The sequence below is a fragment of the Tasmannia lanceolata genome, unplaced genomic scaffold (genome assembly GCF_043159265.1).
Source record: "Tasmannia lanceolata isolate RefF3 unplaced genomic scaffold, GAP_Taslan_0.1 ptg000013l, whole genome shotgun sequence".
Taxonomy (NCBI): Eukaryota; Viridiplantae; Streptophyta; class Magnoliopsida; order Canellales; family Winteraceae; genus Tasmannia; species Tasmannia lanceolata.
Window position 1 is genome coordinate 48,576,458 of NW_027518690.1, and position 12,498 is coordinate 48,588,955.

Below are 12,498 nucleotides of genomic sequence, written 5' to 3' on the forward strand. Positions count from 1 at the left end.
AGGCCCTTCCATGGATAGGGTGTGCACCAAAAATCAGCACACTAGGATCATCCTAACCCAATCAAAGGTGGAGGGGGAAATGGACAGACAATGTTTTTGACCATTTTTTCCCTCCACAAATGGCAGGGTTAGGATGATCCTAAAGGGCTGATTTTTGGTACGCACCCTATCCATGGAAGGGTCTTCCAAATGAATGCTTTGGATCACCCCAAAAATGTGAGGCCACATGAATTTTTGAAGCAGCTGCTCAGATAGCGCAGGAACACTTCTCTCATATATATATATATATATAGGAAAAGGATTGTACGCTTGAGCGTACCAAGCTGCTTCATTTGCAAGGCCCTATCATAGATAGGGTGTGTACCAAAAATCAGCTTCATTGAATCATCCTAACCCCTCCAAAAGTGGAGGCAAAATGGGCAGATTTGTGGACAAACAATGTCTGTCCATTTTGACCTCCACAAATGGATGGGTTAGGATGATCCTATGGAGCTGATTTTTGGTACACAACCCATCTATGTAAGGGCCTTTCAAATGAATGCTTTGGATCATCCTAACAAAGTGGGCCCACATGTGATTGGGCACTCGAGCGTACCATAAGCTTGGTACACTCGAGCGTACAATCCTTTTCCTCATATATATATATATATTCAAGAGGAATTCTAGACTGAAGGGAGCCCTTGCAAAAAAAGGAGGTGAAAGGGCTCCCCCATTGGCTGCACATCACCATCAGGTTTAACTTTTCAGCCATTATTAATGCATGATGGTGATGTGTAGCCAATAGGAGAGCCCTTTCACCTCTTTTTTGCAAGGGCTCCCTTCAGTTTAGACTTCCTCTATTTTCAATTGCCTATTTGCAAGCTACTATTTTGGGAGATTTTATATGATATGTGGCCCTATAAACCCATATTTTTCAAAAAGTAGAGTACGGCCCACTTCATAGGATGATCCAAACCGTCCATTTGTTGAGCGACAATGTAAATAAGTTGTGCCCAAAAAATCGTTTTCATAGGATGATCCTAATCTATAGAGGGACTGCACATTATGGAAATTTCTATAGATCCGAGTGTTAGGATCATCCTATGGAAATGATTTTTGGTGCACAACCTATTTACATTGTTGCCCAACAAATGGGGTTTGATCATCCCCATGGAATGGGCCGTACAATACTTTTTGAAAAGTACGGGTTAACACAGCCACACATCATATAAAATCTCCTATTTTGGATGGTTAAGATCTTCAAATTGGAGAGAAAATAATTTAGATCATGGTTCATTTACCGAGGAGCTGACCAAAAAGGATAAAGCACATCTATACATTTGCTGCCCACATCACCATGTAATTCCACCAAACAAAATCCTTTCCCATTTGGTAATTATGGTGAGACACATATTCACACACCCAAGTGCCTTTTCTTTTTGTTTATCCTCCATCATACTCTTTGGCTAATTAAGCAACTTCTTCCCATCATTTCCCTCTCTCCCTTCCCAAACACTTAACCATCCAACACCAACCATTTGGATTATATTGCTGCCTTTGCCTCTGGCCTTGCACTCAAAGAAATGGAAAAAAGCCTCTGCCATCATTGCAGGAGGGCGAGGTACATCGAAAGTTGGTTAGGAATGGGGTCACATGTTATTAAAAGCCACCTTCGTACCCTCCATTTCTATTCAAAATTCAAACACACACACATACACACACTTTACAAAAACCATCTTTTCCTTCTTTATTTTCAATGTTTCTCGTAGGTGACTAAAGGGAGACGAAGGGAGGCCTGTTTGAATGGTGGAGAAGAAGAGAGGAAACTCCGGCAGGTAAGGATTTTCCGGCTAAGGCAAAAGAAGAAGATGAGCACTGCGCGATTCATCAAATGTGTGACGGTGGGTGATGGCGCTGTCGGAAAGACATGCATGCTCATCTCATACACCAGTAACACCTTCCCTACGGTATGTTCATGATGTCTACTTTTCTCGTCATAGAATGTTTCATTTCTACTGATGATCAGTGTTAAAAACTCAGCCGAGAATTGGATGATGGCAAAACTGAGTCCACTTGGGCTGAGTTAATGGTTGATGTAGTCAAATTTTCATCAACTCGGATGACTCAAATGAATTTTTAATTGACTATGTAGGTCAAACTCGGACCCAGACTGAAAACTTAGGCGAGGTTGCCTAGAAGAGTTTTTAAACAGTACCAAAGATAATGACGACCATAGTTAGTAAAACAATGAAAAAAAAACGTATTTTATTAGTTTGCAGTTTAATACTCCCTTAAAACTTTTAAACTAAAAAACTCCGTATTTTTAGGAAAACGTTATTAAACACATTTTTGGCCAAACTTTCCAACTTTATTCCCGCTATATTTTGTAAATGACAAAATTTTTAAGGTAATTTTTTGTGTTTCAGGTTTTTTACTACATTTTTTTGAACGACGAAGTTTTCCTGTCCTATTTTGCTTCTGAATCATGTTTTGCTAACTATGATGACGACTAATAGGGGTCTAAACGAGCCGAGCCGAGCCGAGCTTGGCCAGGCTCGGCTCGGCTCATTAAGCTCAAAGGTTAGGCTCGGGCTCGGCTCGGGCTCGAACCAGGCTCGGCTTGGCCCGGCTTGGTCAGGCTCGGCTAGGGTCACGAGCCTATCGGGCTTGGGTTATATTCTGGAATATACGTATCAAATGGACGGTTTGGATTATCACGGTTTGGATTATTAAGGGTGCGAGATTCGCACATCCCAGGTGGGTAGCAAAGGTTGCTAGCAAAAGCGAAATAAAATAAAAAAAAGTCATCATTACGAAAAAGTAAAATATCTGTATATAGTTTTAAATGAAAAATTACCAAAAAAGGGTAGGAAATTATGACAATTACCAAAAAATTACAACCAAACGTAAGTTGACGATTTACCGAAAAAAGTCATGATTATGCCTCAGCTGCTACTGTATTATATTTATATATTATATTTATATATGACTGTTTTTCTTAACGAGCCTTAACGAGCCGAGCCGAGCCTGGCCTAATTCGGGCTCGGCTCGTTAAGCTTAACGAGCCTAGCAAGCCGGCTCGGCTCGGCTCATTAAGGATTCGAGCCGAGCTCAAGCGAGCTTCCGAGCCCGAGCCAAAATTGACACCCTTAACGACTAATGATGATGGTTTCTTTTTTCTGATAGGATTATGTTCCCACCGTGTTCGACAACTTCAGTGCTAATGTGGTGGTGGATGGCAGTACAGTGAATCTTGGATTGTGGGATACTGCCGGTGAGTCTTTAGGGATTTTAAGGATCATGAATTGCTAGAACTAGGAATGATGAGTTTTTAAGGGATTTTACTAATATCTGTGTCATTTAGATAATATATAAGAGTAAGAGCACTTGTGTGACACAGGGCAGGAGGATTACAACAGGTTAAGGCCTCTAAGTTACAGAGGTGCAGATGTGTTCTTGTTGGCCTTTTCTCTCATCAGCAAGGCCAGCTACGAAAATATCTCCAAGAAGGTTGGGTGGTGTGATCTAAATGCCTTTCACTCCTTTTTCTTCCTTTTCGGATTCGCCAGAATCTGACACACTGGTTTTTTTTCCAACCTACAGTGGATCCCTGAACTGAGGCACTACGCACCAACCGTGCCAATTGTTCTTGTTGGGACCAAGATGGGTAAGATTCTTACCAACTAAACCACATATTCCTCTCATTATATTAAGAGAATTGATATCTGCACTCCCTTTTCTTAATAATTAGCTGTTAAAAGTCAGTTAAAATTCCTACATTTGTTTACTTATGCTGGTTTTGCTAAGTTAAACTCATTTCATATGCAGATTTGCGTGAAGATAAGCATTTCTTTATAGATCACCCCGGAGCAAATCCAATTTCGACCGCTCAGGCATGTTGTAGATTATCAGTTTAAAAATGAAAAATTCAATTGATTATTTATTAACTTAACTATGTCATATTTACAAATGAGAATGACCTGGTTTGAAATTCCGATACCGAGTTATGATGTAAGACATTTTAACAGTAGTGGATTATTCCTCTATTAAATGGTTTTTTTCTCATGAAATCCTCTCTTTTTTTGTCCGGTAGGGTGAGGAACTTAAAAAGATGATAGGTGCAGCAGGTTATGTAGAATGCAGCTCCAAAACCCAGCAGGTATAATTCATTATTAATGTCCAAAACCCATATTTCTATTTTGAAAATTGCCCAGATTCTTGATGAATGAAAGACCTCCTGATGAAGGAAATACCTGTTGCAATCAAAATACCATAATCAAGTCCATTGATCTGGTGGGACAACATGTGGATGGTGATGGCCCAAAAATTGCAACAATTGGACAATCCTAACATTTGATAGGAGCGAATTTGGTCCTTTGGATATAGATCATTGTTCACTGGCCATTGAGTTACTATGGCCCACAAGACTAATGGCCTTGATAACCATACACATGTGACTTGTTTAGAGTGGAGAAGGTTAAGATAGGAGCATCAATGGGCACAGACTGCCTAATGGATCCAAAGGATCCGAATGTTAATGGACAGGATTTAGGCACAACAGTTGGACCTGAAATGTGTCCAATATATCCATATCTTAAGGTCTGAAATTATTTTGGATTGTGTGACCTGACATATACACAAAATACACAAAATCCAATGGAGCATCCTAGATCTAAATAGAAGGTGTGAATAGAAGGTGCCAGTGAATAAAGATCTCCTTCATATTTTTGTTCATTTATGTCTATTAATGAGGTTTATTTTCACAATATTTAAAAATTCTATTCAAAATGACAGGGATTAATGAGGGTTATTTTCGCAATATTTAAAAATTCTATTCATTTTTATTATTTTTTGAAAAATGACATTATATAATAAATCATATGGATTTTACATAAGATAGAGACTAGGAGTCCCCCTCTGCTTTACATCGTATGAAGCCCAGGAATCACTTCCTGGGCATAGAAACATTCTTGGACGAATGACTCTCTCTAGAGTTTCTTCCCTCATCCCTGACCCTAAGCCCTAACTATGGACAATGTAAGTAGGACCTTGGACACTCCGATGGACAGTCTGAGTCAAAATAGTTTGCGAATCAAACTCAGAAAGTAATAACCTAAACGCACTCCAAGAAGGAGCTGACCAATAAGGGAACCTAACATATAGTGACCCAGACATAGGTGGATCCAATCCGAAGTGGATTCGTTGACACACCTGTGAGACAGCACGGCATGGAACTCTATGTATGAACAATATCTATTGTCTAGCACTCTAACCAGTGCACTGGCACATGTGTCTGGATGGCTCAGCAAAGAATCGAACCATTAAAACCTGGTTTTACACTATGTTGTATTAATTCAGAACCGTTGGAGTAAACATCTTTGGTAGCCTCTGGTGTCTTACCGTTCTTTGTTTTGCCTCTGTGGTGTACTCTTACCATTCTTTGTTTTGCTTCTGTAGAACGTGAAAGCTGTATTTGATGTTGCAATTAAGGTGGTTTTGAGGCCTCCCAAACCTAAGAAAAGACGACGTCAACCAAGGCCTTGTGTGGTTCTCTAAAGCGATCTCAAATCTCAATTTTCATTACATTCAAAGCTTCTAAGCATCTCCCTGTTCTCTGTTTTTTGTGGCCACTCTATATAGTGGTGCAATCTATTTTTAGGATTGCCCAGTGGCCATTGTTCTCTGTTTTTGTTATAAAAACAGTTTTAATTCAATCTTCTTGGTTGATATATTATACAAGTGTGATTTTTCATTTTTGTCCTCTCATTGAAAGAGCCAAGGCTCCAAAAATCTACTTTATTCAAATCTATATTTTTCTGACATGTCATTACATTGTATAGACGGTCAAAACTCAAAAAAGAGAAACCTAAATGCTAATGTAAGACCTAAACAATTAATCTCAATCGTCCATCTACAGGAACACAAATAAAAGTTAGAAATAAGACTAAAATAACCCTAAAATAGAAATTTGTAATAGATATGTAGCACACCCGTAAATAACTTCATGTCCAAATCATGTCCAAATCATGTGATCTTGAGCTCGTAGGTAGTAATCGAAAAACCTTTCTAATGATACCAAAATCAAGCTAAACAAACAAGATTTGATGCAAAAAGTAGGCTACAAATAAGATGTCATTTTCAATGCTACATCAGTGGCACATTAGATCATGGGATGTGAAACTTATCTAATTCTACCCTCGACCCTTTTTTTTTGGTGGGCAAACTGGGGTTAGGCAAGACCCCTACCAGAATTTAAAAGGAATAAGAATTACAATCGAGTATGAAGGTCTCCATTAGAATCCTTAGATACAATATCTAAGAGATCAGGAGGAATGGCTACCAAACTAAAATCCATCCCTTTACATGAGCAATCGGTCTTAGACAAGTAATCAGCAGCTTCATTGGCTTCCCTCCATGTGCGAGAAACTTTCCAGTGATGAATGTGTCAAGGAGGCCTCTAATTTTTGCCCATAAGGTTCGAGCACGCCATGGGCACTCAAACTCTCCATTTATGAATTTGACAGCAAGCATTGAATCTGATTCAACCCATATCTTTGTGACATTCTTGAGAATTGCAACGAGCAGACCTTGGTGAATGGCTTCCATTTCCAGCAAGAATATGGGAGCAGGTTGAGTATTCATGGAATACAATCCTATTATATTGCTTTGAGAATCTCGAAGGATACCCCCAATCCCAGCGCTGCTATCAGTAAGAGACGCATCTGAGTTCAGTTTTGTAGTTCCCATACTTGGATCTTCCCATTTGCAGAATTTTGGTTTTAGAATGGATGGGAACATTGGGAGACCAAAGTTCTCCGCAATCATATTATTCCACTCGAATGGTTTATCACTGAGACCAAGGTACAACACCCGAGCTTGAATGATGTCAATGATGTTTCTAGAACAGCCTGCTTATGGTTATGCCTCCCTCCATGGTACCTATCATTTCTTTCCGCCCAGATGAGATAGATTGATTCAGTTAGAGCAATTCAGATGGCAATGGAACTTTGTCCTTTTCCCACAAAGTGTTGTCGAATCCAGGCCTCTTCTTCACCGATGGTTTTCTTTGGTTTACGTCTGTGATTAAATCTCCAGAGCATGGATCTTCAGATCCAAGAAGAGTAAGAGCAGGAAAAAAATAAATGATCCATCGTTTCCCTTTCTCGTGTGCAAAAGAGACATGTAGTGTCTCTAGAAGTTCCCAAAAAAACAAGTCTATCTCTTGTTGCTAGTTTAGGAAGAGGTCAAATACCCTCGACCTTTTTAGGTTCTCTAATATTGGATGTCCAACCAGCTATTATACTTTCCTAGAAAGCAACTGCATTACATGGAGTGCCAGGAAATAGCATATTGTATCTCGAGCTAGCGTGAAAGCAGAGTACAGATCAAAGGCCTCTACTGCATCTGACCTTACCTGGGTATCAAGTATCTTACGTGATATTGGCATCTTCTTTCATCAACTATTGTCCCTCTTTTAGAACGACATTAGTATTTTTTTCCCCTGAATGGTAGACATTCAGATAAAAAGGTCAGGGATTTGCCAAATTGGGGCTTTTAGAACAACATTAGTACTCTATATATAATTGTTAATCCAGACTTTCATGCCCGGACAAAGCAAATGGAATTGGATTATCACTACATTCGTGAAAAGGTGGTCATTGGATCCCTAGTTGCATGATATATTTCCTGTAGAGTTAATATTTTGACTAAACCTCTGGCTCGTGATTTACTTCAACCTTTGAGAATCAGTGGGCATTGACCTCTTCCTTGCCCCAATTTGAGGGGGAAGACTAGAGAAGGAAAGGAAAGGACTTCTAGTTGACATGTGACCCATGCAATCCCAAAATCAAGATCAATGCAAATCCTATCCAAAGATCATGTGTAGATTACAGTTTTGAATTAGATTTGAATTATCATGTAATTGGAAAAATGTCGAACGATTCTTTTCAATCTAGTAAAGGTTGTCCATATCCTTTACCATCTTGTAACGATCCACTCTTACCTTTGTAACCTCTTGCCTTATACCCATTATAGAATGGAAATCATACTCTCTCTATTTTCACCTCAATATAGAGATCATCAAAACATATATCTTAATTCTTGGCCTATCCAAAGAGGAGCTAACTGATCATTCTCTTCAACAAAGAAAATTTTGCCTAGTTTCTAAATGTCATCTCCATCGAAGGAATGGCGAGAACGAATCTTATGACCTATTTTGTGCCCCTTTTCAAAAGTTATTTGGGCTTTCTTAGAATCCTGGTTTAGAATTCCTCGTTCCAGTATCAACTCTCAAACTGGGATATTTTTTGGTATGGTCAGCTAAGAATCATTTCAGTGGCCTTGTTAAAGACTTTGTATTTACTTCCTCTTTATCAATAAATTATATCACTTGTGGAAAAGAATAAACAATACCAATAAACACAATGCTAAACACCTTCTACCTTGGGTGTACTAAAAGAAAGGAATCAATTTGCAAGGTAAGATGGTTTTTGCTGGAGCAAACACCAATATTTCTATTTTAATAAATATTAGAACAGTGTCAGGGTTCAAGTACAGAATTCAATGATATGGTAAAGAAACTACCGAATAAACAAATGTTGTTTAATACTACTCTTGTAATCACTTTGTTACTTGATGTTTCAGTAGGATCCATTATCAATAAATTGCAAGGACCACTCAGTTTATTCAACCATCCCAACTTTAGATCTAATTGGAGCCAGCATCAGCGCCAGTCTCTCTTTTAGTTATTTTAAATTTACTTCGATATCCGTCATACAAGATGATTTAGCTCAAATCTGTACTGATGAGACTCAAGGATTTCACTCAATAAACTAAAAGCATATGAGGGATCAATCTCTGCAGGCTCAAATTAAGGGAATCAGATACTTGGCTGCATGCCAAGAGGTGGATTTCTACAATACACAAGTACAAGTGCAAGAGCTAATATTATGATAAAAAGATAGTTGCAGCTGATACATATAGCATTTTATGAGTGATCACAAAGTTTCCATCCCCCTCAAGAAGCACAAATTTGTTTAGACAAACCACTTGGCAAAATCAAGGTTTGTTTCTCTTAATTTCACCAAGCACTAACAATTCAAGGGATGATGGTCAACATGGGCTTATGCTATCATCATTCTAAATATTTCTGCATACCAGGACACCAACAATAACAGCAACAAGAATCCAAAGCGCACCTTCTCTGGAGAGTCCAAATTCCCTCCATGTTAACGGTCTTGTGATCTCAACTAAGACCTTCTGGAACTGCACCTTTGTTTCCTCTAAAGAACCTGAATTATTAATAATTATGTCGGCGTTTGTCCTTTTCCAATCCAGTGGAGTCTGTGCAGTAATCCTATTCATGGCCTGATCTTCAGGTATTCTGTCTCTTGCCATGAGTCGCTGTAGTTGTGTTTCAGGATCCACCCATACAACAATAATAGGCTTTGTCCATTTGTCCAACTTAGCCTCAAACAACAATGGGATGTCCAGAACAATAACCTTACACCCCTTAATCCACAGCTTCAGTACTTCCCAGAAAAGACCAAAGGAAATAAATGGAGCCAATAAGCTGCAGGAAAAGGATTAAATATCAGGAATCACTCAGCAATATTTGGATGGTTGGTTCCTGCAAAGTATCGATCGATTTCCTTGTTATTTGGGGACTTTGTTCCCCCTGGATTTATTAGGTTATGCAAGGTGATTGAAAGTTGACTAATCAGAATATATTGCTGCAAGTATTAATGATATTCCGTTTAAATAAAAGCTGTTCACTCATAAAAGTTGGCATTTTTAGTTGCAAGTATTAACGATATTCCGTTTAAATAAAAGCTGTTCACTAATAAAAGTTGGCATTTTTAGCTAGTTTTTCTCACCTTATAAAAGTTGGGACACTTTTTGAGGTAATGCAGACTGTTTCAATAAAGACATAGGAACCAAAATTGCAAGATAAAAAGGGAATTCTCAAATGATATTAGAACAATAATTGAAATTCTCAAATGAATCAAAATTCCACTGAATTTCCAAAGGTGATAGCTGGTCAAGGAATCAAAGTAAGAAAGCAGGTACTATGAACTACAAACAGCTGCCAGAGTTATATGTGTTTGGATGTACACACAAAAAGCAATTTGGAACCTACCAAAAATATGCATTTTGGGTGCAATAGGATTCTTTTCGGATTGAAGACCCAAATTGCAATTTGAATGTATAAACCAAATGCAATCTTAATGTGAAATGGAAGTCCAAGCATTTCCAGTTTCTAAGGTTAATGACCCATGAGGAAATGCTCACGGTGGAGATGATGAAAAATAGCACAGATCAGATCTTTGCTACCAATTGCAGAATGTGTATGAAGACCACTTGAATTCCACTAACATCAGTGATTAATAGGCAGAACTGAGAATTTGGGAAGTAGGGATCACAAATCACATCATCACACGATAGCGCAATGGGTGAGAAGACAATCTGAATCAAATCAACATCATGGATTGATGGGTAAGATTGAAAAATCAATAAGTAGGGATCTATACCGGTTAAGAAGTTGGCGTTTCGCAGGATCAGAGAAAACAATCTGTCCAAGGCGTGCCCTGTCGATTTCTCCATTATCTTGCAAAATCTCTTCTCCAAATGCTGCCACAACCCTTTTCCAACCACCACTACCCTTCTTCACTACATCCTACAACCAAAGTATGACATTCAAACAAAATTTTCAGCAGAAGGTGCAAATTTTTCAAAGAATTTTTAAAGAAAACAATCTAGCTCGAATAGAAGAAGGTAGGAAGAATACATACACGAGCTACAACATCGGCATCGACAACGGGAATGTTGCTGGCTTTGAAGAGATTGGAAACAGTGCTCTTCCCAGATGAAATCCCACCCGTCAAACCCACAATCCTCATCTCGCTCTTAAAACAATAATAGTAACGATTCTGAGGGATGGTGGAGATATCCCAATTTCTTCTATTCGACCTCTGAAAATCCTTCCACTAAAACCCTAGTAGATAAGAAAAAAAAAAAGGAAAAATACTGCTTGGAGCTAAAACCCTAGTAGAGGAGACAAAATGGAAAATATTTTAGCCTGAGACATACCTGCTCTGGTGAGCGAGGACTTGGCAATATCTTGTGACTGATTGACATTGGGTAAAGTTTTAGTCTAAGATTTGAGAATGATGAATGAATGAATGAATTTGTAATCATTTCACCCAATGTGTCATGGTTACTTTAGTGAGCAATCAGACGGCTCGCAGAAGGACACGTGGCAGAAAACGACCTAATCAACGGCGGCAATCAACTCTATGGTTCCCCATGAGAACATCAAGACCATTGATCTTGCGAAGAATCGTGGTCATGGGCATTCCATGTGGGAAAGAACTACAAAATTCAATGGTTTATCTTTTACTAGTAAAAAATGCACGTCTTCGCACGTGCTATTGAAGTTATGATCAAAGCTGAAATTTGAGCTGGGTTAATGAGTGAAATCAATGCTTATAAATTTAGAAAAAAATGAACAAATAAGTAGTTTTTAGTACATATAGTATTATGTTGTATGGTATACATTCATGCATATATATGATTTATGTAATGATGCATGTATCTTTTTTTCTGAAGTGGTGCATTCATGCATTTATCTATCTTAAGACAATGTATCCAGGGTATGATTTATGCAATTTAATGGGAGAAAAATAAATAATATAAAAAGACCTATAAGTTGTAACCAAAAACACAAATGGTAGATGAGAGTGTTAGAATATGTGGGATCCAACGGTTGGATCGGGTTAAGATCTCACCGTTGGATCATCTTGGAGGTAGATTAGGTAAGTGGCTAAATGAAGCAACTAGATAAATTAGCCAAGTGAATTAGAAGAGGCAAGCAAGAGAGATTAGGAAAGTAGATTTGATTAGGTTAGATTAGAATATTCTAGTGTTATCTCTTTCCATAGTTGTCTTGATTTATTTCTATGTTTATTATGTAAGTGCTTTATAAAAGCACCAATGGATTCTTTTTGTAAGTATCCAAGATTGATATAATTTTCCTTTATTTTTCATGGTATCAGAGCAATTCGGTCCTAAGTTGCCTTGACCGCGAAGTTTGCTACACATTTTCCGGCGGGCGGACGGTCCGGGCCTCCTACAATCTCCCACGCCGGACCTCCATCTCTCACCAAACAACCATGTGCTCTCTGTGTTCTTTTCCTTGTTCCCCTTCATTCTAATCTTAGACAAGGTGATTCTCTTGGTTCTGCATAGGAAATGGTCATGCTCTCTCTGTCATGGAGGATGAGAATAGTTTTTCTTGGGTTTCATAATCCCAACTCCCATCTTTTATAAACCTTCTTACTATTGCCCTATGTTTTAAAAGTTACGTGTTGTCACCTAATTTGTCATTTAAATCTTCTGCTGTTTGTTGCCACGTGTCATTCATTGCCGCCCATCTCTTTGGTTTTTTTTTATCTTTGTTGCCTATTCCGGCATTGGTCCATAGTGACCCTTTTCATGCCCATTCCGGCATTGGTCTATAGT

The 12,498-nt window shown here is 38.5% G+C and overlaps 2 protein-coding genes across 4 annotated transcripts; one reads left to right on the forward strand and one right to left on the reverse strand.

Moving 5' to 3' along the window:
- The first annotated feature begins 1,661 nt into the window (after window positions 1–1,661).
- Window positions 1,662–5,799, forward strand: LOC143889304 (rac-like GTP-binding protein RAC2). Its single transcript, XM_077393478.1, has 7 exons — window positions 1,662–1,946; window positions 3,166–3,253; window positions 3,380–3,489; window positions 3,583–3,646; window positions 3,808–3,872; window positions 4,073–4,138; window positions 5,437–5,799. Exons 1-7 carry the CDS (start codon window positions 1,848–1,850, stop codon window positions 5,533–5,535), a joined length of 591 nt encoding a protein of 196 aa, XP_077249593.1. The 5' UTR covers window positions 1,662–1,847; the 3' UTR covers window positions 5,536–5,799.
- A 3,098-nt stretch (window positions 5,800–8,897) lies between these two features.
- LOC143890409 (dephospho-CoA kinase-like) lies at window positions 8,898–11,183 on the reverse strand. 3 transcript variants are annotated; one of them, XM_077395068.1, is made up of 4 exons: window positions 11,068–11,183; window positions 10,770–10,964; window positions 10,509–10,654; window positions 8,898–9,550 (listed from the first exon to the last, which is right to left on the reverse strand). In XM_077395068.1, the coding sequence occupies exons 1-4, from the start codon at window positions 11,173–11,175 to the stop codon at window positions 9,118–9,120; spliced, it is 882 nt and encodes a 293-aa protein (XP_077251183.1). In that variant the 5' UTR covers window positions 11,176–11,183; the 3' UTR covers window positions 8,898–9,117. The 3 variants fall into 3 exon arrangements, with proteins under 3 accessions (XP_077251183.1, XP_077251185.1, XP_077251184.1); XM_077395070.1 differs by having other exon boundaries at window positions 10,770–10,972; window positions 11,068–11,165; XM_077395069.1 differs by having other exon boundaries at window positions 10,770–10,883; window positions 11,068–11,161.
- Window positions 11,184–12,498: the final 1,315 nt, after the last annotated feature.

What these genes read in the sequence shown, in the direction of transcription:
- LOC143889304 (XM_077393478.1), top strand. Translation starts at nt 1,848, where the DNA reads ATGAGCACTGCGCGATTCATCAAATGTGTGACGGTGGGTGATGGCGCT. An exon ending in TGGATTGTGGGATACTGCCG is followed by an intron (nt 3,254 to 3,379) that starts GTGAGTCTTTAG and finishes TGTGTGACACAG; the next exon opens with GGCAGGAGGATTACAACAGG. An exon ending in TCTTGTTGGGACCAAGATGG is followed by an intron (nt 3,647 to 3,807) that starts GTAAGATTCTTA and finishes TTTCATATGCAG; the next exon opens with ATTTGCGTGAAGATAAGCAT.
- LOC143890409 (XM_077395068.1), bottom strand. Translation starts at nt 11,175, where the DNA reads ATGATTACAAATTCATTCATTCATTCATCATTCTCAAATCTTAGACTA. An exon ending in ATGCCGATGTTGTAGCTCGT is followed by an intron (nt 10,655 to 10,769) that starts GTATGTATTCTT and finishes CTTTGGTTGTAG; the next exon opens with GATGTAGTGAAGAAGGGTAG. An exon ending in AAACGCCAACTTCTTAACCG is followed by an intron (nt 9,551 to 10,508) that starts GTATAGATCCCT and finishes CTTTTCCTGCAG; the next exon opens with CTTATTGGCTCCATTTATTT.